Source organism: Ovis aries, chromosome 9 (assembly GCF_016772045.2).
Source record: "Ovis aries strain OAR_USU_Benz2616 breed Rambouillet chromosome 9, ARS-UI_Ramb_v3.0, whole genome shotgun sequence".
Classification (NCBI taxonomy): domain Eukaryota; kingdom Metazoa; phylum Chordata; class Mammalia; order Artiodactyla; family Bovidae; genus Ovis; species Ovis aries.
Window position 1 is genome coordinate 45,480,333 of NC_056062.1, and position 25,881 is coordinate 45,506,213.

General features: G+C 35.1%; 1 protein-coding gene across 2 annotated transcripts in view; it reads left to right on the forward strand.

Moving 5' to 3' along the window:
- C9H8orf34 (chromosome 9 C8orf34 homolog) overlaps positions 1 to 25,881 on the forward strand; it is a 336,866-nt gene that overhangs the window by 114,407 nt on the left and 196,578 nt on the right. For both annotated transcript variants that reach the window (XM_027973026.3, XM_042254288.2), the window contains exons 6-7: positions 3,193 to 3,365; positions 9,396 to 9,562. In XM_027973026.3, the coding sequence (XP_027828827.1) occupies positions 3,193 to 3,365; positions 9,396 to 9,562 (340 nt within the window). The remainder of the gene's footprint in view (positions 1 to 3,192; positions 3,366 to 9,395; positions 9,563 to 25,881) is intronic.

A 25,881-nucleotide genomic window follows, 5' to 3' on the forward strand; every position in this document is an offset into this window, starting at 1 on the left:
AATTAGTCTATGAATGATGAATTGATGGTTTATAGTAGAAACCCATCTTGTTTGTCATTTTTTTATTGAAAGTGCCTGACTTTAAGCTTTGATTGCCGAGGCATCTACTTCAAAGGCGGTGTCCATGGAGTTTCCCAGGCAAGAATACTGGGGTTGGCTGCCATTTCTTTCTCCAGGGGATCCTCTCAACCTAGGGATTAAAGCCAGGTCTCCTGAAATGCAGGCAGATTCTTTACTGATTGAGCTGCTAAGCATGCCTACTTCAAGGGTAGCTATCACTAATAAATATATTTCAGAGATCCAGGTCCCACCCCCACCTTGTAGCTCCTTTGTCTTAGAGGTGTTACTTGATTTTAATAACCTGATGATTCTTTTTTTTTTTTTTCACCTGGCCACTTAGTTTTTCTCTTCCCACTTTACATTTCTACTCTCTCTTTTAAATTTGCCAGTGAAGAATGAGCCCATAAAAACCCATAGCCCCCTCCTTTAACCCCAGTAAAAGCAGAAACCCAGGCCCATGCGTGCTCTCTTTCATTCTCCCTCTGTGTGGTACCAGGTGTACTGTGTAACTCAAGATTCTGTTAAGTCATCAGTTCAGTTCAGTCGCTCAGTTGTGTCCAACTCTTTGTGATCCCATGGACTACAGCATGCCAGGCTTCTCTGTTGTCCATCACAAACTCTCAGAACCTGCTCAAACTCATGTCTATCGAGTTGGGGATGCCATCCAACCATCTCATCCTCTGTCGTCCCCTTCTCCTCCTGCCTTCAATCTTTCCCAGCATTGGAGTCTTTTCCAATGAGTCAGTTCTTCGCATCAGCTGGCCAAAGTATTGGAGTTTCAGCTTCAGCATCAGTCCTTCCAATGAATATTCGGGACTGATTTCCTTTAGGATGGACTGGTTGGATCTCCTTGCAGTCCAGGGGATTCTCAAGAGCCTTCTCCAACACCACAGTTCAAAAGCATCAATTCTTCCGCACTCAGCTTTCTTTATGGTCCATACATGACCACTGGAAAAACCATAGCTTTGACTAGACAGATCTTTGTCGGCAAAGTAATGTCTCTGCTTTTTAATATGCTGTCTACGTTGGTCATAGCTTTTCTTCCAAGGAGCAAGTGTCTTTTAATTTCATGGCTGCAGTCACCATCTGCAGGGATTTTGGAGCCCCCCCAAAATAAAATCTGTCACTGTTTCCATTGTTTCCCCATCTATTTGCCATGAAGTGATGGGACCAGATGACATGATCTTAGTTTTTTGAATGTTGAGTTTAAGCCACCTTTTTCACGCTCCTCTTTCACCTTCAAGAGGCTCTTTACTTCTTCACTTTCTGCCATAAGGGTGGTCCTCTGCGTATGTGAGGTTATTGATATTTCTCCCAGCAATCTTGATTCCAGCTTGTGCTTCATCCAGCCCAGCATTTCACATAATGTACTCTGCATATAAGTTTAATAAGCAGTGTGACAATGTACAGCCTATTCATATTCCTTTCGCAATTGGAACCAGTCTGTTGTTCCATGTCCTGTTCTAACTGTTGCTTCTTGACCTGCATACAGATTTCTCAGGAGGCAGATAAGATGATCTGGTATTCCATCTCTTGAAGAATTTCCTACAGTTTGTTGTGTTCTACACAGTCAAAGGCTTTGGTGCAGTTAATAAAACACAAGTAGATGTTTTTTCTGGAACTCTCTTGCTTTTTCTATGATGCAATGGATGTTGGCAATTTGGTCTCTGGTTCTTCTGCCTTTTCTAAATCTGGCTTGAACATCTGGAAGTTCATGGTTCACGTACTGTTGAAGCCTGGCTTGGAGAATTTTGAGCATTCCTTTGCTAGCATGTGAGATGAGTGAAATCGTGTGGTAGTTTGAACATTCTTTGGCATTGCCCTTCTTTGGGATTGGAATGAAGACTGACCTTTTCCAGTCCTGTGGCCACTGCTGGGTTTTCCAGATTTGCTGGCATATTGAGTGCAGTACTTTCACAGCATCATTTTTGTAGGATTTGGAAATGCTTAACTGGAATTCCATCACTTCCACTAGCTTTGTTTGTAGTGTTGCTTCCTAAAGCCACACAAAGATGTTTCTGTAAGTCTTTCTGTAAGTTCTGTAATAAACTTTTATTTTTTCAAGTTGCCTGGTGATTATTGCTGAAGAGTATCTTGCACTTATACTAAGAATCACAAGGGCTGGTTCAATAACAGCATTAGTTATTGGTAGGCTGAAACTGGCACATGAAGATATACCCATATGAATTTTTTAAACAGAAATTAGATCTTACAATAGATATTGCCTTTTAATCTACTTTGTTTCCCTACTGAGGTATCCCTAGCAGTTGCATGTCTTTGGTATTCATTTTAAAGTATTAAATGATGTAAATATTTAAAATATCATTCTGAGGGTCACATCATATCCTAGTTTATGAAAAAAGATCATGTTAGCATTTTTTAAAATTAGCATAGCATGCCTGTCATTGATACTGCTCTGCTTCCAACCTCTACTGGATTTCTCTAAGTGTTAGTTGCTCTGTCGTGGCTGACTCTGTGACCCTATGAACTATAGCCCACCAGGCTTCTCTGTTCATGAGATTCTCCAGGCAAGAATACTGGAGTGGGTTGCCATTTCCTTTTCCAAGGGATCTTCCCAACCCAGGGATTGAACCTGGGTCTCCTGCATTGCAGGCAGATTCTTTACCGTCTGAGCCACCAGAGAAGCCCCTGGATTTCTAGAAGTCCAAAATGCTTTGCAGTTGGAGGCAATGTATCCTTCTAACCCTAACTCTCCTGGACTTTGACTCTACCTCAGTTTCTTCCAATTTGAGAAATTATGCATCATTTTCTAACACCACCAAGCTCTTTCACTATGTGGGCCTTCCCATACACTCCTCCTTGTGTTGCAAATGCTAATCCTCCCCCTCTTCCATCTTGAGAACAAACACATAGCCTAAGAAATCCAAATCAAAGATTTCATTCCTGGATCCTTTACCAAAATGGCCTTCATGAGTGGGCACCAATCCTATAGAGGAAGTCATCTGTAAAGATGGAAAGAACTGAACTTTTATGTCAATTCAGAAAGAAAGGGAAAAAAAGGAACATTTTGATTTGAGGAAGCAGTTTAAAATCTAGACAAGAATATTTCCCTATCACCCTTTTCATGGCAATATGTTATCTAAGGCACAGAAATTCTTTTCTTCTCTTCAGGAAACCATGGCATTTAGTTCTTCTCTTCTGAGACCTCGTGTGATTGGAGAGTGGATTGGTCGAGAAGAGAATGATGCTGACCCACTGGCTGCTGAAATGCTACAGCCCCCATTTCCCAGAAGTAAAAATGAACAATGGGAAAATGAAGATAGTAGCTCTAGCCCTGCAGGAAGGTGAGATGAGATGTCTTCTAAGATTCTGAACACTTTCATCATTTCAGACAAAAGGGCAACCACATGCATGATTGTGATGAGATAACTCTTAGCAATTTTATATAGAATATTGTATCACATATAAGATAATTAATTTCTCTTTTTTAAAATTAGAGTTTTCTCAGATTTGCTTTTAGATTTGGTTTTGATTTTTTGCTTTACATCTAGCAAGCTTATAATTTCTTTGCTGCCAAAACCAAATAGAAAAATAATTACAAAGACATAAACTGTCGGTCAAGACCTACTGTAATATTGGACAAGACCGGCTTATTATTAGGGTGAGGGTTAAGATTGGAGAGGGAAGACTTCTGATTTACCAGAGAGATCTAGTTATTCAGCAAGAAGAAAACTATTAAATATATGTTAGACTATGGTGGTTCAGTTGCTAAGTCATGTCCAACTCTTGTTACCCCATGGACTGTAGCCCGCCAGGCTCCTCTGTCCATGGGATTTTCCAGGTAAGAATATTGGAGTGAGTTGCCATTTCCTTCTCCAGGGGATCTTCCTGACCCTGGGATTGAGCCCAAGTATGAAAGACTATACAAGGTGGAATTAGATGGAATGTATATAGAGAAACCTTGGTTTAGAACCATTTGAGTTTAGAGTTGATAACTATGATTGAATATAATTATTTACATTCTCTACAGTTTAACTTTTGAAATGATTTTGAAACTATTATAATTTGTGGATTTGAAAGGCCCTGATTTATTTCACTCAATCCTATGATGCTCAAAATGGTTTCAGAAGATTTGCCCTAAGTTTCCATGTACTGGTGTGCATGCATGCTAAGTTGCTTCAATGTGTCTGACTCTTTGCGATGCTATGGACTATAGCCCACCAGGTTCCTCTGTCCATGGGATTCTCCAGGCAAGAATACTGGAGTGGGTTGCCATTTCTTTCTCCAGGGGATCTTTCTGACCCAGTCATCAATGTTGCGTCTCTTTATGTCTCCTGCATTGGAAAGCAGTTCTTTACTACTGAGAAGCCCCCTCTATATATTAGTAGAAGTCAGATAATTTTGGAAAGTCTAGATAATATTTTTTAGAAAAAGTTTTTCAGTATAACTATTTCTTGTAGTACTAACTGCAGTGAGTAAAATTTGAAATGAAAATGAAAACTTCTATGAGGAAGTTGGAATGAAAAAGCATTATCGAGGCATGGCTTACACAAGATTGAGAGAAAATACTCATGGACTGAAATGTGACAGGAACTTAAGCTTTCTGTGAGTGTTGCTAGCTGAGCACCACAGAAGAGTTTTTCCTGTGCATAGCATAGCCACAGTAACTTTGTGTTTCCTACATTAAATTTAGCAGCAACCGATAACCATTCTTTCTCAAGGAGAAAATTGTATTTTCTACAATGTAATAGCTTTCAGGGGTTTTTTACTTTGACTTATCAGTTGGTTAGAGGGAAGGAAATTCAGAATACTTGTTTAATGTGCTTCAGGCATATAGAAAATTGATTCTGTTTCCATGAGAAATAACTTTTAAATTATTTAAATAGTTGAAGTGTACTGTATAAGGAGAAGAAAACCATTTCTAAAAATCCATTTACCTTCTTTCATGAAATGTCAGATCAATTTCACCTGTCAATGAGGGTAATTTTATTTTTAACACTAGACATATGAAACACACTAGACCTTTATCTTTATTCATTGCTAGATCTTTAGTTCTTAAATATAAAATAGAGAAATGTCAATTTTCATTGTGCTTTCATTTAGTCATAATAATAAATAGGAGCTATTTATTGCAAATGTTAGTCCTTCTATTTTCTTCCTAGCTTCAGTGAGCTTTTATTTCCTCTTGAATATCCAATAAAGGAGACTTTCTCTTGCAATCCTACTAATATCCACTACCCAGAAAACTCAGGCCATGGAGCTCTCGCTCAAATATTTGTTTTGAAAGCTTGTTTTCACTTTTATTTTTCTCTATCTTTAAATAATGAGTTGCTATATTACCTCTATCTTTAAATAATGAGTTGATATATTACCTTTGAAACGAAGGAAGTGGTGAAAATCCTACTCAGATGCCCCATTAGAGAAAAAAGAAGGCATGCTTTTTGAACTAAATTTAAAGAGTAGCAATAAAGTTATGGGTTAGAAACTATATTCCATCATGTAATATAAAACCAGGATTTCTGAATTTATGCCAGGAGCTTACACAGCACTAAATTTGACTTGAATGAATAAAAATAGATTGGGGAGCAATTTCCTAGTGACTCAAGAGTCTGTTACTAGAGTATTAGCTTTTGCCCTTGAATAGTAATGACCTTGTCTTATAACTTATAACTTGTCTTAAAAATTAGCTTGTCTTAAAAATATAACTTGTATTAAAAATTAGCAGACTAATTACATTCTAGACTCCTGAAAGAGAAGACTTAATTTTTAAGGATGACTTCTGTTTTTCTCTCCCCCACTGGACCTCCTACATTGCCATTGTCAGTAGACATCTGCTGTGTGAGTGAAGGAGGCACAGAAGACTGTGAGTAGACATCTAATAAATAAAAGTTATTTATATGAAGGATTGTTCATAGTCTATCTTAACATTTTATCTCTTTTCCTATTATGGATTCCCCTCCTGTTAATTGTTCAGGTCTTATTTGAATGGTTGTTATTACAACACCCAATCCTTAGTACATCGCTAATTTTCCCTCTCATTCAGAACAATACAGATATAATAGGCTGGACTTTCATCATTAGATTAGACAGGATTAAATAAATTGTGCAGTAAACCATTGAGAGTCTTATGAATAGACTCTTACCCACCATATTTTCCTGGAACTTTTAAAAAATGATACACTTTGCCTGAACTTTTTCCTTAGGTCCTACAAATACAGCATTGTGTGAAGAGTGTAAACAACTTTAGTATACATAGCTGTCATCTGAAAGGTTAAGTGCCGGTTAAAATGAAGGCAGTTATGAGGGCAATATAGAGAAACTAATAAAATAAGACAAGACAATGTAATTGTTAATTGTTAAGAGAGTTTAAGAAAGTAAAGCATCTGAACAAGAAAACAGAAGAAAGAGTCGTAAGAGAGCAGTGAATGTGTTAGGGGACGATTGCATGCTTTCTGCGATTGTCATGTGCTACCATTTGACATTGGTTGCTGTGGCTTGTCTAGGTGTTTCGTGGGAAGCATATATATTCCTTGCACATTTAGAGTTATTAAAAATAATCACACATTGATAATATAAATGTAAATAAAAATTGAGTTAATAAACCTATATACTTATATTTTGAGCCATCTTAATTAGAATTTTTAATAGCTGATAATAGACTTCCTAAAATTACTTGCTAAATTATAATTGAATTTTTAAATAGGCTTATCAAGCCTTGAAAGCCTAATGAAGCTCCTCTAAGATGAACCACTTTATTAAAGTAAGAATAACATCAATAAATATTACAGATCTTATAAATTGACTTTATTCATTGCGTGCATTGTTATCAGATGTAAGTATGCCATAAAATGAATAGAAAATTTTATAACCTGGAAACATATATTAAATATTGAAAGCTAAATTCACTTCCCACAAGCAGTGCTCCTTTTCATTAAAGCTCATAACTGCTTCTGATATATTTGTTAACAAACCCTAGAAATGTTCCCCTGTCTTAGAGCTTCTCTCTTGGCAGCTAGAAAGAAACAACAAACAAGCAAATATATTAATTTACACCATAAATTCAAGTAGTGATAAGAGGTATGATGGAAAATAACCAGAACAAGAAAGAAGAAAATGGATGGAGGGCAATTTTTGAAAAAAGAAGTCAAGAATAAAGAAATAATCATAAAATTGTCTAATTTTGGCTGTTGTGGGCATGTTAGAAAATGTATAACACATGTTGCAGAGACCACATCAAACTTAGTAATTTATTTGCTATTCTCTAATATTCTCACTTGCAGACTTTTAGCATATAGAATAGTGATTAATCAAAAGTGATTTTTCCAAAGTAATTAAAAAACAGAAATCTTAAAAATATCTAAAACATACAAAAATTGCACTTAATAACTCACAAATTTCTCTTTAAAACCAAAAAAGTATATAACTCTCATATATTTCAGAATGTTGATGAGGTAATTTTAATATATTAAAAATTTGCTCTCATTTAAGAATGTACTCATTTATTTAGTTAGGAAATACTTACCCTGATTCAAATAGTCATTTTATGAAACATATTGCTGGTTGTCTTTGGACTCATAGACTGATGGACTCGTTATTAGACAGCCTTTTGGATTCAATCTGCGTCTCGTTCTGGTAGCATACCACCGTCTTCATGACCAAATCATGAGACCAAAGAAAACACTCGCTTCACCGTTCATGAAATGGTCTTGGGCATTGTTAGCTGATGAATGGCTGGTTACACATTTGTTACCTGCTGCTTGTTTCTCATTATTCACATTCCAATCTATTCGTTCGTTTTTCGTTTCACTACCTATCTTTCCATTTCCCTGGATTCTCACATCTCTCAAGTTGGAGGACTCATATTACATCTACTTAAATTAATTCTTATTTTATTAGAAGATACGAGATTCAAAAAGAAAGTGTGAATTTGTTAAATATTTATTGAGTATTAATTAACACAAGGTAATGTGCTAGGTACTGGGCGAGACCAATATGGAAACAAAAATTGTAGACTCCAAGTATTGGGTTGACCAGAAAGTTTGTACAGGTTTTCCCATAAGATGTTATGGAAAAGCAATACTTGCTTTAAAGTGAGGAGAATGGCAAGGACATATGTCTTATTTCTGCAGCTCAGTGCACACAATACTTGGTACATAGCAAGCAGTTAATAAATGTCTTGCTAAATAAATGATAAAAATATTACATTTAGACATACAAAGAAAAAAAGAGGTCTTTTGCATAAATCAAAATGCAGCAATTGAGGGTGAAACTTTTTGTGATCTCTTCAACAACTTGGGCCTTAATACAAAGAGAACCTTTTAATTTCTGATTAAGAGTCAAGACAAAGGGCACAGATTTTCTTTCTAAGCTTCAGTGGTGAACTAAACAAGCTTAGCAGATAGCTCAAGAGAGGAATCATCCAGTTTTCCTACAAAAGAGACCACGCAGGGCGAGAAAAGTCTGACACTTACCAACCTGTGTTCACAATCAGAATGTAAAATAAAAGGGAGCAAGGTTAAACCCCCTGAAAGAGTAGGGCCAGGAGGAAGAGAGCAGATATCAAAAGGCAGACCATCCAGTGGGAGGAGGTAGAGGGGATGGCCACTTTCAATTGTCCTTTTCCAGGTGATCCTTGTTTAGAACTTATGTGTTAGACCAAAGCAAAGTGGAGTCCTGGAGTATATTAATGGGCTTTCCCACATGGCTCAGTGGTAAAGCAGAGAAGGCAATGGCACCCCACTCCAGTACTCTTGCTTGGAAAATCCCATGGATGGAGGAGCCTGGTAGGCTGCAGTCCATGGGGTCGCTAAGAGTCGGACACGACTGAGAGACGTCACTTTCACTTTTCACTTTCATGCGTTGGAGAAGCAAATGGCAACCCACTCCAGTGTTCTTGCCTGGAGAATCCCAGGGGTGGGGGAGCATGGTAGGCTTCCGTCTGTGGGGTTGCAGAGTCGGACACGACTGAAGCAACTTAGTAGCAGCAGCAGTAGTGGTAAAGAATCTGCCTGCAGGTTTGATCCCTGGGTCGGAAAGATGCCCTGGAGGAGGAAATGGCAACCCACTCCAGTATTCCTGCCTGGAAAATTCCATGGACAGGGTAGTCTCGTGGTCCACGAGGTCCATGAGGTCGCAAAAAATTGACATGACTTACTGACTAAACAACAACAATATATATAGTCGTTATACATTTAGAGTTTTTATTTTATTAGAAAATCTACAAACGAATTTTCACTAGATTATTCTGCTAATATATGCATAGATTTGCAAAGCAAAATAATCTAGTGAAAATATGTTTGTAGATTTTCTTTAGTTACCACAGCTAACTGATAATGTCATCATCATTGAAAATTGACATGGAACTATTTCTTCAGCTTAAAGGTGGAGCTCAAGACTAAAGGACTAAAACAGCAGCAACAGCAACACAAGAAACTTCTGGCAGCCATGCTTTCTCAAGATTCTTTTGAGTCTGTCCATAGTCCCACCCCATCTGTAACAGAAGAAGATATTGATAATGAAGATGATGCAATGGAATTGCTGGGTAATTTTAAAAATTAATAATTTCTCTTTTTCTTCTCTGGCATTGTAAAAGTGTGTAGTGGTTTAGAAATTTTAAAGGTTTTGAGTGGTTTTGTCATAGGGGAAAGAAACCACTTAACACACACTTTTCATTAGACTTTCATGGAGTTGCATGTGAGAATTAAGTTGAAATCTACTCAGCATGTAAAATATTTATCAGACTGTATTTTGTGCTTTGTATAGGCAGCACTTACCTTCTCCCTGCTTATCTTTATTCTCTGCGCAATTGTGATACAAATTCAGGTCTGTCTGCTTTATTCTCTGATTACTACTGCCTTGATCACATCTTCTGTCTATACAATATATCCAGAGTACCTATTTCAGAGTTCATTCCAAGCTGTCTCCCTATTGTCTCAAAAAACAATAGAAAAAGCAAGTTAAACTTAAAGAGGAAGATAGTAAATTAATGTTTGTATGTCTTCCATAAACAACAGGAAAGTTTGCAGAGATTTCAGTGTTTTTATAGTCTTGTTACTTTTATGGAAACCTTATTGATGTTGTATATATGGGAAGTCCTTTTGTATCTTTTAATGAAGTAGATGTCTATTTTTGTTTCATCAGAAATCTCTGCATAGTAGTTTGTTTTTTAATTGAATTTGCTTTTGTAAAACCATATTTTCAAAGAAAGAAATGAAATTTTATTTCAGAGTGAATGATCAACGTATAAAACAGGGTTTTCATTTCAGTGATGTTATCTATTATATTCTAAATAATTTGGACAATTTTCAAATATTTTGTAACATTATACTAGGAAATGAAAAAATGATAGAAATCATTTGAATTTTTCAAGTAAGTTTTACATATAGAAAAAGGACCCCCAGAAATATACAGATTTTTAAAAAGATTTTTTTCTAAACTAGCTTCCTGGGTATTAAGTGTTTAGGGGAGTAAATTATATTATTATAATAAATGATATAGGTCTCCAAGGATAGGCTTACAAGGTGTTATTTAGTTAGTGATGGCAGGTTCACTGATGTTGTCTGATGTTATAATAACTGCATTCATTCCAAAATTGAGAAGACTGTGTCATGGCATTTTCACTTCATGCTGTCCATCTTTCTTTTTTTTTTAAAGAACTGTTAAGTTTCGTTGTATTTTTTAAGGGATCTCATCTCCCACCAGATGTGCCAGATGCGGTGGCTGTACCTTCATCCAGCTTCTGTTCAGCAAACGTTTACTGAATGCTAGGCACTGAGCTTAGTCCTGGGGATGTAAAAATAATTGTGGTTTCTGTGTATGTTCCAGTGTTCAAAATGAAAATACAAGTACATCACTCAGTTTTCACTACAGGTGCTAATTTGGTTAAGCACAGAGTCGTACATAGGAATAGCATCCATTGCGGAAGTAGGGGCCGGTGATCAAGGAATGCTTTCTGGAGAGACTTGTTCCTCTGCTAAGTCCCGGAGGATAGGTGGGTGGAGTTTGGCAGACAGAGTGTGGTCCTGACCCTTGCAGGTTTGCTGATGCAGGAATGGATTCTTGTGCTCCATGACACTGCCTTTATGTTGTTCTTTTGCCCTCATCAGTAGCAGTGAAGGGGGCAAGTCTGGAATAGTGACTGTTCATGGATGTGGCCTGTGTGACATTAGTGTTGATGTATTGGTATGTGGATAATCGGTTGTACAGATATCCTTCTGTCTCATCCCTTTGCTTTAAATGACAGCCCATGGTCAGTTGATAGCCATATGAAGGCAGTTTTACTCTATCTTGCAGAAAGTATCTTTTGAAGAAATCCAGGCATTCTCTGAGTCGCTCTGAGATTCCTGAGAACCTCAGGAATGTCTTATCAGAGTGGTTGTTGTTCAGTTGCTCAGTCGTGTCTGACTCTTTGCAACCCCATGCCCTGAGGCCCACCAGGCTCCTCTGTACAGGGATTTCCCAGGCAAGAATACTGCAGTGGCTTAGGAACTCATCTTGCTTCAGTAACACCAAGGGATTCTTTAAGGAGACTCAGGCGTCCACTCAGTATTGGCATCCCTATATTTCAGCTCTGCTGTTCTGAAGTTTCTAGTCTCCCAAGATGAAGACCAAAGGATTGGGTTTTGGAGACTTCCTAATGTGAGCAATTAATAGCTGGGTCTCCGGTTTTTTGTTTTTTGTTTTTTTTTTCATTTAGACACTTTAGCCTGTGGTCTGACAAATTTAAGAATGAGAGGTAGTTGGAGGTTTGGACTTTTCTCCTGAAATCTGCATATGTCAGCACAGGCAGATGGTGGTTTACTAACACTTGTCTCTAGGTTATGAGATTTCTCTGCGATAATATAGAATACTCCAGGCACACTTGGATGTCCCCTAAAATAATGCCATATACAACCCTGTTGCCTAGCTGTCTCAGTGAACAAAGGTCATAATACGGAAAACTCTATCAGCAAATTATTGTGCCCAGAGACTTCATCAGTTAAGTAAAATGTTCTTTGAATATGAAATATATTTGTCTCTAAGGCCCTAATATTCCTACTCATTAATATTATTCTATTATTTAGAAATATTTATTTAAAATGTAGACTCAAAGTTTTTTTCCAAAGTAGTATATGTAGGTTCATGACTTATAATGTTAGTTATGCCTTTAACTAATGTAGTGAATGACTCCATCTCTTACATGAAATCAAACAGATGTCCATGAATAATTTCAGTTAGTGAAGGAGCTAAGAATTTTTCAGCCATGATACAGTAGTAGATAAATATGTGAAGTACAGGTATGAAATAAAATGGTTATTAAATTACTCAGTTTTAAGAACTGCGTCTTCAGTAGGTTTGTGCATTCCACTGGATTTTAAATCCTACACCAATCAATTGATGCAACATTCCTAAATCAATTTAGAAACTCTATAGTATCTATCTTCCTAGTCCTTTTAATATTAGATTTGTATCTTGTTTATTATTAAAGAATTTTGAGATAATCATTTTGAAACTCTGATTCTAGAAAAACATAAGTGAAGTGATGGTACATATTTGAGGAAAATATAAATACCAAGTTCTTGAACTTGTTTGAAATCGAATTTTAGCATGTGAAATCATTGTAAACTGCAAGAGACACATCTGGTATTTAAAATATCTTTTTGAATCTACAGCATTGTTTAGAATGAATTTACTATAGCCTATGTGTTTTACGGGTTTAACTTATGATTGTTAACTATACTGTTACTGGCTGAAAGTTTTATTTATTATGCATGGGAAGCAGTCTATACACTTTGTGTGCCAATAAATAAGTAAAAAACATAGTTTTTAGTCAATGTTAATATAAGAGAAGATTATTCCTAAGTAAAAACTTGTTGATTTGAAGGGAAAAAAACTTTTAATTGAATTAGTAGAACTTATTAAGAGTAAATTATCGGCCCTTGTTTTGTTTGTTAAGGAATCTATTATTATTAATATATGCTAATATTTAATTCTTCACAGTTGTGTATTTGTGAATTTCTTTTCTAAGTGTACTAGACAAGTGAAAATATAAAACAATACCTATAATTTTAAGGAGATTATATTCTATAATTACTTAAAATGCTATTTAAAAACTCATGATATAAAAGTAGCTTTTAGTATGGAATTAAGATATAGAAGTGTGTGTGCTCAGCTGTGTCCGACTCTTTGCCACCCTATGCTCTGTAGCCCACTAGACTCCTCTGTCCTTGGGGTTTTCTCAGGCAAGAATACTGGAGTGGGTTGCCATTACCTCCTTCAAGAGATCTTTCTGACCCAGAGACCAAACCCATGTCTCTTGTGTTTCCTGCATTGGCAGGTGGACTCTTTACCACTATGCCACCTGGAAAGCCTGGGATTAATATATAGCAGAGAATAAAATATCCAAACTTGTGAAATTTTAAGATATAACAGTTTTAAGCAACTCTGAAGTTGGTGCTGTAATTATAGAAAAGGTTGAATAAGATATCTGCCAATTCATCTCAAATTAAGTAGTTTTCAACTTCAAATATAAGATGTTGTCAAATATTTCAATAATTATGCTAGAATTGATCACAATGAATAGAATGAGGAAGAATATTCACATTATTTTTAGAGTTATTAAAGTGAATAACTTTTCAAAAGTGGTGAAACAAATACCTGTATATTTTACTCCATTCATTTGCATACAAGATTTGAGGAACCTCATTAGTTTAAAAGATATTTCATCTTATAAATGTGAGTCTATTTTCATTATATTACTTGGAATTTTCATTTTATTTTTGATGGGACTTTCATTGCAGTTATGTGTTTGATTATTCTGTATATAATTTATCCTCATTTTAAATGTCATCAGAACTTTTTGAAAGCTACTTTTTTGCACATTTTAGTATGGTATTACTTTAAAAAGCTTTTTCTTAGATTTTTCTCTGAATTGATGATGAGACAAATATCTAAAAATCACTTTCCAGAGAGGCTAAAAAAGAAAAACAGCTTTAGTCATGCTTTATAGTTCCTGGTCTTAGCTTATATATAATCATATCAAAATTAAAACTGTTTTGCTGAAAACAAGGTGATTGCAAATATATTTTATTTATTTTAAATTTAATAATTAAAACCAGGTATAATTATTCTGGTATTCTTTGCAGAATACAGTAATTGAATTTCTAAAATTCATTTGGGAGTATCTTGCCAAATTATGTAAGATATAAACTTAATTTTCTGGAAGGACTTATTTGTCAAAAGTTTGACAAATTATTATTTTTTTAATTGGATGCTTCTTAAAACAGACCATTCATATTTGCAGAATAAAAACATGCATTTCAATTAATGAGAAATGGATACTATCGCTCATTGATGTTAAAGAAAAAAATGGAGAGGGCCTTTAAATGTTTAAAAAAGGATATGTCTACCTATCTCTATACCTGTATTTTAATAATCTAAAGCATATGATATAGTCTAAATCACAGAGGGACATTCTTTAAAACTTCATTTCTTTTGCATATTGATTATTGGGAACATCAGGATGTCAGAAAACTTATAATTTTAAAATGATATTATTTGTAGAAAATTTTTTTAAAAAAGTATCAGGACTTTCCAAAATTATATTTATGGATCCTTTAATACTATCTACAAGATTGCTTAAAATATGGTTTAGAAATTAATTCAGCATATACAAAAGTAACTTAATACAGAATTAGTACATATTTGAGATTAAAATATCCAAATTAGTGGATGTTAAGACAGCAATTTTGAGCACTTCTGAAGTTAGTACTCCAAATTTAGCACATACTAAATAAAATACCTTCCACAGCTCTCAATTTAAGTAGCTCTCATTTACAAATATTAGATAGTCTCAAAAATGCCAGTAATTACACTGGCAATATTAACCAAACCTTATAGAAAATTGGCACATATCATTTTAAATGTTCACTAAATTAATTAGTACAATTGAAGAGCTAAGATGCATATACACAGATGTGTGAAAATCTTTTTCACATGCTGAATAATAAAGATTTCCTCCTGTTACGCCATGGAATATATTGTAAAAGAAATTCCATGAAATACTTCTGCTATAGAGTTTGTCTTGTATTTCTGAATTCTGACTTCATCTTGCTTTTGTACCATCATTGCCTGCACAAATGCCAAGTGAGCTTGGTTTAAAGTGTAACCTGAGTGGGGTTAATAGCACAGTCCTTGTCTTTCTGGATTATAGTGAAAACATTTGAGAAAATCCACTGAGACACATTCTTCCATTCAGCAACTATCATACATCTGGTATGTGAACAGTGCTAGTACATATTAATAAACAGCACTAAGAATATTGTGCCCTCTGTGGAAATGGCAACCCATTCCAGTATTCTTGCCTGGAAAATTCCATGGAGAGAGGAACCTGACAGGCTGCGGTCTGTGGGGTTGCAGGGAGTCGGACACGACTGAGCAACTAACACTGACTTCTGTAGGCTGTGAAAGAAGAGTGAATCTAGTGAATATTGGCATCTACATAGAAATCAAATATCCTGTAGAACTTTGCTTTATCTCTCAATGAGTCCATTAATTCATTCATAGGATTGTTAACGTTTCCACTGACAGTGACTCTGCACATCCTTGGGAGTTCAGATTTGCACAAATGCAGATATGTTTCATAAACTCAACTCTTCGGGGATGATTCTTAAGACTTGTTTTGCTTAAAAATCCTTTGAGAAGCTTATTAAATGCCAAGTCCTGTGGCTTTTATCCCCAATTTTTGTTTCATTAGATTTGGATACAGCCCATGACTCAACGTTTTTCAACAGAATTGCCCTTCCTGCCATCTTGCAAGAGATTCTGTTGCAGGTGTTGTTCAGAACATATAGTGAGGAACTCTAATCTTAGTGTGTGAAGTCAAAGTGTTAGTCACGCAGTCATGTCTGACATTTTGTGACACAGTGGACTGTAGCCCACCAACCTTCTCTTCCATGAGATTTCCCCTGCAAAAATACTGGAGTGGGTTGCCATTTCCTTGTCCAGGGGATCTTCCAGACAAAGGGACTGAACCCCAGTCTTCTGCATTGTAGGTGGATTCTTTACTGTCTGAGCACCCAAGGAAGCCCATATGGTCAATGTATTCTTTTGTTTGATGTGATATATCCTGAGGCAAGAGGAATAAAATATTAGAAAGTCTAACTTTTACAACAGAAAGTACATGGAATAGAGGTATCTGAGTTAACCAAATTCTTTTGAACAGTTTCCTGGAGATAAGGAAAACTCTTGCTAAAAAGCTCTGGGTGATGCAGTTTGTATTACCTTATTATCTCTTTCTTCCTGATATCTTATTTAGAGGAGCACTTAAAAAAATGAACTGCTTAAGGTAGAAAAATTCAGTTCAGTTAGGTTCAGTTGCTCAGTCCTGTCCAACTCTTTGAAACCCCATGGACTGCAGCACGCCAGGCTTCCCTGTCTGTCACCAACTCCTGGAGCTTGCTCAAACTCTTGTCCGTTGAGTCAGTGAGGCCATCCAACCATCTCATCCTCTGTCGTCCCCTTCTCCTCCTGCCTTCAATCTTTCCCAGCATCAGGGTCTTTTCTAATGAGTTAGCTCCTTACATCAGGTAGTCAAAGTACTGGAGTTTCAGCTTCAGCATCAATCCTGCCAATGAATATTCAGGACTGATTTCCTTTAGGATTGATTAGTTTGATCTCCTTGCAGTCCAAGGGACTCTCCCGAGTCTTCTCCAACACCACAGTTCAAAAGCATCAATTCTTTGGTGCTCACCTTTCTTTGTAGTCCAACTCTCACATCCATACATGACTGCTGAAAAAACCATGGCTTTGAATAGATGGGTCTTTGTCGGCAAAGTAATGTCTCTGTTTTTTAATATGCTGTCTAGGTTGGTCATAGTTTTTCATCCAAGGAGCAAGTGTCTTAATGTTATGGCTTCAGTCACCACCTGCAGTGATTTTGAAGCCACCAAAAGTTACATGTTAGGAAATGATTCTAGCATGGACCTGAGAACATGGTTCTGATGAGTTTCTATCTTAACATTAACTCTTTAGGATTCTTACCTTGCTTTCGTTAGATGTGACTCACAAGTCTCCTTTGCTGCTTTCTAGAAGTACTTCTTTAATATTTGGAACTGTATTTGTATTTCATACTCTTTGCTCTTCATTTGTGTCTCTTTTCAAAAATATCAGAACATTTGCAGATGATAACTAAGGTTTGTATATAGAGATTGCCTTCTAAATAAATATAAACTTGTCTATCACCAAAAGTATATGCTATCCTACATGACTTACTTTTATAGTATTTAATGAAGAATATTGCTTTTTTCCTTTAAAAAATTTTCCAATGGGGAAAGTAGATCAGCCTAACAGAATGAAGTCAGTAGTTTGAAAAGAAAATTTAAACCTATAAGCAAATTATTGATAATTGTCTTTCATCTTACTTGTACATCTGTGTGAAAATTCCTTTATTTGAGAGAGAGCTGCTCTTAGTATATGTATGGATTTGTTGTTGTTGTTCAGTTGATCAGTTGTGTCCAACTCTTTGCAACCCCATGGACTGCAGCACACCAGGCTTCCCTGTTCTCCCTGCCTCCTGGAGTTTGCATTGAGTGCATGATGCCATCCAACCATCTCATCCTCTGTCATCCGCTTCTCTTCTTGCTCTCAATCTTCCCTGAGCATCAGGGTCTTTTCCAATGAGTTGGCTCTTAGCATCTGGTGGCCAAAGTATTAGAGCTTCAGCTTCAGCATCAGTCCTTCCAATGAACATTTAGGATTGATTTCCTTTAGGATTGATTGGTTCGAGCTCCTTGTTATCCAAGGGACTCTCAAGAGTCTTCTCTAGCACCACAGTTCACAAGCATCAATTCCTTAGTGCTCAGCCTTCTTTATGGTCCAGCTCTCACATTCATACATGACTACTGGTAAAACCATAATTTTTACTATATGGACCTTTGTCAGCAAAGTGATATCTCTGCTATTTAATACCCTGTCTAGATTTGTAATAGCTTTTCTTCCCAGGAGCAAATGTATCAATATTATGGCTACAGTAACCATCTGCCATGATTTTGGAGTCCAAGTAAATAAACTCTGTCACTTTTTCCATCTTTTTCCCATCTATTTGCCATGAAGGGTTGGGACTGGATGCTGTGATCTTAGTTTTTAATGTTGAGCTTTAAGCCAGCTTTTTCACTCTCCTCTTTCACCTTCATCAAGAGGTTCTTTTAATATGTCTTTCTTGCTTCGAAATGTTATAAATTTTTGACATAAACATTATAAGATAATGTGCTTTGCCATGTTTAGGTCATAGCTTTTCACTGATTATTTTGCAAAAGCATGAGTCATATTGTTAGGTGGTGCATATAGTGGGCTAGAACTCTTAAGACTGGCTTCAGCTCTCATGCTGCCTCTTGTTAGTTTTGTCACCTGAACTGCAAGTAATTCATTGTAAAGTGCAGATAGCAATATTTCTGTCACATAGACCTGCTTTGGGAATAAAAATGAAGTATTCACTGAAAGGTGCCATTACTTTATTTCTTTTTGTCATGCTTAACAAAAATATTTGGAAGAAGACCCTGGAATTTATATGTAAAACTTTCCTTCCAAATAAATTCATATCATTTTACATACATGTTGTCTAGTTATAAGCAAAGGAAAAAGAAAATAACTTTCTTTACTATTGGGAAACTGCCTTTTGACAGTAAAAATTTCCCACAAAACAGTAAAACAAAGGCATGAAGAGAAAGAATGTAAAACCACAAATGTATTTGCAAGTCAGAGCATTTGCTGGATCACTACAAGATACTGCATCAATTTTTAACATGGATATTTAACCAAGGACAAACATTATCCGATTTGGTTAAGGCTACAGAGGAAATTATTCCACTCTTTAATTTTCTTCCATGTAAATGTTTTTTAGGAGGAAAACAAAAATGTTTTGTACTTACACATAAATGCCCATCAGTAAATGTTGAGCTGAAAGAAGGACTAGGAGGGAGAGACAAGGAGGAAATACAGAAGAACTAGAAATTTATGTTCTGTGTTTACGTACTTATGTGTAAGTAAAGTCATAAATGTGTTGAAAAATCTATGACCTTCAAAAACTCTTTAAATTATATTGAGAAGTATGAACATATTTGAAAGACCACAATTCCAATGGTTTTACATTAATTCATTATATAAACAAATCACAACCCAGTTGAAAATCAGTATTAAATAATTTTAGGGTTTTGTTGCTTTTGAAATAAACTTGCCTATTTCAGATACTTAATAAAATGGTGATGTTATACTTCAAGATAATTTGTTTAGCCGTGGTAATGGTTTTTATATAATTTGACTGAATTTGAATAAAATTTGTACTCTGTGTAAGAGCCATTTGAAGCTGATACAAAATTCATGACTTTATTGTATTTTTTTCTTGGTTGAAAATGTGCAAATAAGTGTGACTAATTCAGCAATTATTTGCATTTTAATGTAAAAAACAATAGATATTATAGAGGCATTAAAACTTTTTTCTGAATTGCTTGAAAGTTCTTGTATAACTATAGTGATCTATTTAGATTTTCATGTTATAATACCACTGATATCTTTTTTAAATTATCTTTAAATAGAAACCTTAAAATTATTGAAGTTGAACATTGAATATGCATTAACAGAAGAGTGCTCTTAAAATTTACCAATTTTCAATATCGGAAAACAGTCATTTTTTTTGAAATGAAATTTTATCCAAATGTTTTAAACTTTTATAAGCACGTTTTTCAAAATTCAAAATGTTTAAACTGGTCCTGTATATGACTTTCTTTTGGAGTGGAAATATAATTTTCTTTTTCAATAGTCTTATCTTCAGTAATTCCAGACAGGAAATATTCTTAATAGTAATGAATGTATTTTTGTTTGAAAACTGTTCTAAAGCTTTAAATAAAAAAGCACTGAAGTCCACAATGGGAAAAAATATGACAGTGTTGTAATGGAGGTAAATTAGATTTGATGACTTATATTTTACTTTTCAATTTTTCAGTTAGTTGCTTTTTGCAAAAGATGATTGAGTGCCTTATGTTGGTATAGAATGAATTTGCTTATGTTGGAATAGAAATTCAAAATTCCATATAAAATTATAATTTCTTTAAAACTTAGTTTTTCAAGAATTATCAGAAGGGGGTTTGTTAGGCCAACTATGTTTCATCTCAAGTGCTGTCATATTTACTCATTAATCACTGACATTTGTTTGGATACTCTGTATTTCAAGACTTTAACACAGAATATTATTAATATCATAAAACAAGATTGAAATTAACCTTATGAAATTAATTTTATGGAAGATAATTGAACATAGTGTTAGAAATAACAATAGCATGTACTAGCTTTGTTTTCAGGTAGTCCTATTTATAGGTTTCACTATTGCTTTTTATTATTGATTTGAGAACAATAAATTCCTTCTTCCAAATGTCAGATTCATGGTCAGAAAAACAGGAATTATAACAACACTTATATCATAGGATTTTATGAAGATTAAGTAAAATAGTTTATGTAAATTGCTCAGTGTATCTGATAAAGGATTAGACCTAGAAAAAAAAAGGTTTGTTGCTGTAATTCATATCATTTTTATATCAGTTCCTTTCCTGTCTTCAAGGAACACATGAGGTTGAGTACATTTAAAAAGGATAATGAGACCATAAGATCTTGTCCTTAAGGATTTATTACCTTTTGTCATAAATATTTAATCTAGATACACTCCACATTTTTAGATATAATTTCAACAAGTATTCTCTACTTGATATTCAAGTCCTAATGTTTTCCTTTCTTTTAAAATTCACAAGCAACTAGGGAACCCAGAGCCGGTGCTCTGTGACAACCTAAAGAGGTGGGAGAGGGAGGGGGGTGGGAGGGAGGTTTAAGGAGGAGGGACGTATATGTACCTATGGTTGATTCATGTTGATGTATGGCAGAAACTATCACAACATTGTAAAGTGATTATCCTTCAACTAAAAATAAAATAAACTTTTAAAAAATCACAAGCAGCTTTTTCAAAAGATTATGTTTCATGAACCTAAATTTTTACTAATTTTTATAATGTCTTAGAAGGAATCTTGGCCCTTTTTTCCTTTTTAAGACAGTACCCTCAGTTTAAGAGAACATTATAATGTTTGAATTCTTCTAATAACTTGACTAAAGAAATTATTTTAAGCAATTTGAAATATGAAAACTTTTAAAAGAAAAAGTATGAAAAGCTGAAAACTTATATCTGATTTTCTCCTGTATTTATTTTTGTTACCAGGTTACTGCCTCCCTGATTAAAATCATGGACATTCTTAGGCCCTTCTGTAGCATAGAGAAGATGATACCTGGCTTGTAGAAACAACGACTTTATCAGCCCCCATGAATCCCAGTTTATAATGGGAATATGATATGATATAATGGGAATATGATTCCAAGACTAGGTCAAAGAAGTAAACACTTTTCAAAACTTATGCAGGCTATATGCACTTTCATATTATAATATGTTACTTTATTTTCTGACAGTTTAGATAATTCATATCTAATAATAAAAGCAAAAATATCAAGAGAGAAGGGGGGCAGGGTTCTTTCCTATTTTTCCCCAGGCTACAGTCTGATGTTCTTGTCTTCTTTATATGGACTTTGGATATTTATAATCTAAAACTTTCAAACTGTTGTTGTTTCATCACTAATTTATGTCTGATTCCTTTGTAACCCCATGAACTGTAGCCCACACAACTGAGCAACTTCACTTTCACTTTTTACTTTCATGCATTGGAGAAGGAAATGGCAACCCACTCCAGTGTTCTTGCCTGGAGAATCCCAGGGACGGGGGAGCCTGGTGGGCTTCCATCCATGGGGTCGCACAGAGTTGGACATGACTGAAGCGACTTAGCAGCAGCAGGCTCTTCTGTCCGTGTGATTTCCGAGACAAGAATACTGTAGTGGGTCGCCATTTCCTTCTCCAAGGGATCTTCCTGACCCAGGAAATGAACCCATGTCTCCTACACAGGCAGGCAGATTCTTTACCATTGAGCACCAGGGAAGCCCAGACTCTCAAGTAGCATTGTTAATATTTAATCTCATTTGATTCCTAACATCTTGGTTTCTGAGTTAAGGACATCTTTTGTAGAAAGTAGTTTAAGATGGAAATGTATCTTTGTACGTATATAAACACCAAAAGGACAAACAAGCTCCACGTAGCCCTGTTTATTAAAGAAAATTACATATGTGAAAAAAGTTATCCTCCAATATAAAAGCTTTTAACCAATAGAAAGAAAATCCTAAGATGATACATGAAAAAAAATCACAGAAGTAACATTCTTTTTACAATAAATTTTAATTATTCAATCATAAAGCTATTCCCTTTTCCACCAAGGGACAGTCATGGTTGTTTCTTTAGAAATCCCATCTTTGTTTAAAATACACTTTAGAACCATAAAGTGCAATGCCATCATATATACACATTTATATATTTATTTATTATATCATTGCTTTCCCTAATAATCAGGAGTTTAAATAATTCTCAGTTAAAAAAAAAAGGCAAGAAAAGTCATATGTGCTCATTATTGGCCTTATAATAGCTTCAGAATCTTAGCATTTCTGTGTTATTGAATGTTCAGATATGCATACTGTCAAGATGATTATATTATTCATTATCTTCCTGATAAGTGGAGAATTTTAAAAATTTGAGCAAAGAATGATTCTTTGGGGGAAAATTATTGGCACTTATAAGTCAGTGCCTGCAGGGAGATGGTGATGGACAGGGAGGCCTGGCGTGCTGCAATTCATGGGGTTGCAAAGAGTCGGACACGACTGAGCGACTGAACTGAACTGAACTATAAGTCAATGAGGAAAATTTTAGGGATTTTCAATATCAAATTTTCTTGAAAAAAGTATTATTTGTTTATTAAAAGGTAGATATTCATTTAAAGGACATGGCATTACAGAGGTCAAAATAAGTAAATAAATGTTACCCAGAAATAGTTACTTTTGATATTCAGTGATGTACTTTCTAGGTATTTATATATATATATATATGAAACATAATAATATTAACATTTAAGTGCATTACAGTATGCAGTGCGCTGCACTGGGTACTTTGTGTGCGTTACTTAATCACAAAAATACCATGGAGTAGACAATATAATTATTCTTGCTCAATAGAAAAGAACACAGATCCTTGCAAAGCAAAATTACTTAGATTACATGATTGGTGCACAAGAGTCAGATTCCTAAGCCTTAAGAAAGTGAAGTTGCTCAGTCCTGTCTGACTCTTTGCTACCCCGTGGACTGTAGCCCACCAGGCTCCTCTGTCCATGGGATTTTCCAGGCAAGAATACTGGAGTGGGTTGCCAAACACTAACTGTGGAATACATACAAATTAAAATATCCACTTATGTTAATATTATATAGGCTTACTTGCTTATACGAGCAGTTTTCACATAGTCAACAAAGTTTTAAAATTTAACATCAGAATGTTCTGCTTCTATTCATAACAGAGTTTAAGGTTTAAAGATCAGGTAGGTGAAATTAAAAGGAATTTGACCTACCTGATCTTTAAGCTATAAATTTTACAGTCAGCATATGAATCTTGCTTATTTATCCAGGCTGATGATGTCTTCCTTTTAATTAGTAAGTATAAATTACATTTATACTTAATGTAATTATTAATATGCTTAGTTTTAAATTGAATGTCACACTATTTGTTTTCTATTAATATTTGCTGCCTTGTATTCCATTGTTCCTCCTTAGCTGAATATATTTTAGTATTTTGTAATGTTTTCTATTAATTTTTAAGCTAAAGCTCTTATTTATTTATTTTTTTTTTCATGCTTGCCTTTAGGAGTAAAGCAGTATCTCCCTAGCTTATTACAGTCTACCTACAAATGGGCTTTCCTGGCAACTCAGATGGTAAAGAATCTGCCTGCAGTGCAGAAGCCCTGGGTTCGATACCTGGGTTGAGAAGATTCCCTAGAGAAGGAAATGGCACCTCACTCCAGTATTCTTGCCTGGAGAATTCCATGGATAGAGGGGTCCGGTGGGCTACCATGAGGTCACAAAGAGTCAGACACAGCTGAGCGACTAACACTTTCTTTCATTTCTCAGGTGAAATGAAGAGGATGGGAAATACATTACATGCCAAAAGTAGGTACAAGAATGTTCCTACAGCACAATGATGAAAAGCACATTCATTAGAAAGACATAACAATTGTAAATATGTAGGCATTTTAAAATATTTGAAGTAAAAACTGACAAAATTAATAGGCAGCTGGCTAATCATAGTTGGATATTTAATACATTTCTGTCAATAATTAATAGAAAAAGTAGATGAAAATCAGTAGGGATATGGAAGGCTTGAACATTACTATCAACATTTATTGTAGGTTGCAGTTTTCAGTGTACTTCAACAATGCAGAGACATTATTTTCATGTGCTGATGGAATGTTCATCAAAATAACCTGTATGCTGAGCCAACTTTCTGTACTTGGATCACAACAGTATTAAATTATATATCAATAAGACAAGTAGGAAAATTCCAAAATTTGGTAATTAGTTCTTAACACACAGATGAAAAATCAAAATGGAACTTAGAAAATAATTCAAACTAAAAGAACGAAGATACAACATACAAAATTTAGGGTAATGTAACCAAAAGATTGCTTAAAGGAAACTCGAGTTTTAAACAAAAGAATTTTTAAAATTATTGATGTAAGTTTCTACCTCAAAAAGCTAGAAAATAAATACAAATTGAATTCAAATAGAGTGAAAGAGGGCTTCCCTGGTGGCTCAGTGGTAAAGAATCCACCCGCCAATGCAGGAGACCCAGCTTTGATCGCTGGGTCATGAAAATCCCCTAGAGGAGAGCATGGCAACCCACTGAAGTATTTTTGCCAGGGAAATCCCACGGACAGAGGAGTCTGGTGGGCTACAGTCCATAGGGTCCACAGAGTCAGACATGACTGAAGTGACTTAGCACAGCAGCACAGGTTGAAAGAAGGAAATAATACAGATAAGGACGGTAATGAAATACCACTGACGAAATAGAAAAAAAAAGGCTAGCAGAATATTAGCAGTGCTGAAACTAATAAATTCTTAGTAATACTGACCAAAAAAATGGTATATAAATGCAGTTTACCAATATTATTAATACAGAGGAAAGACAGGACCAAACTTCACCATAGATCTTACAGACATAAAGGATAACAAAAGAACATTGCAAGTAAATTTAACTCAGATATAACGGGAAAAAACCCTGGCGAAACACATCATACCAGAGATAAAACAAGAAAAAATAATTATATATGTATATATATAAAAGAAACTGAATTCATAAACAAAATTCTTCCCCAGGAGAAAATTTCAGGTTCAAGGTTTCAGTGGTGAACTCTGTCAACAATGTAACACACCGTTTCAGAAAATAGAGAAAAGGGAAATTTTCTCAGATTGCTTTGAGACCAGCATGGTTCTGATATTGAAACCTGACAAAGACATTAAAAGAAAAAAATCACAGATGAATACCCCTCATGAACATAGATATATGTGTTCTTAACAAAATATTAAATTAGATCTGTATGATTCAGTACAATTGAATCAAATTCCTAATGGGCTTTAGAAAAATAATTGATGAGCTGATTCTAAAATTTATATGGAAATCATGACCTTGAATGACCAAAATCATCTGAGAAAAGGACAGTGTCTGTGGAATTACAATCCCTCGTTTCAAAACTTACCATAAGGCTATAAGAAGACTGTGGTATTGACATAAAACTAGACCAACAAATCAATGGAATGGATTAAAGTCCAGAAATATATCTGGTCAGTTAGTTTGCAACAAAAGCTTCAAGGCACTTTGATATAGTAAGGAAAACATTTTCAAGGATTAGTGCTGAAACAATTGGATAAATA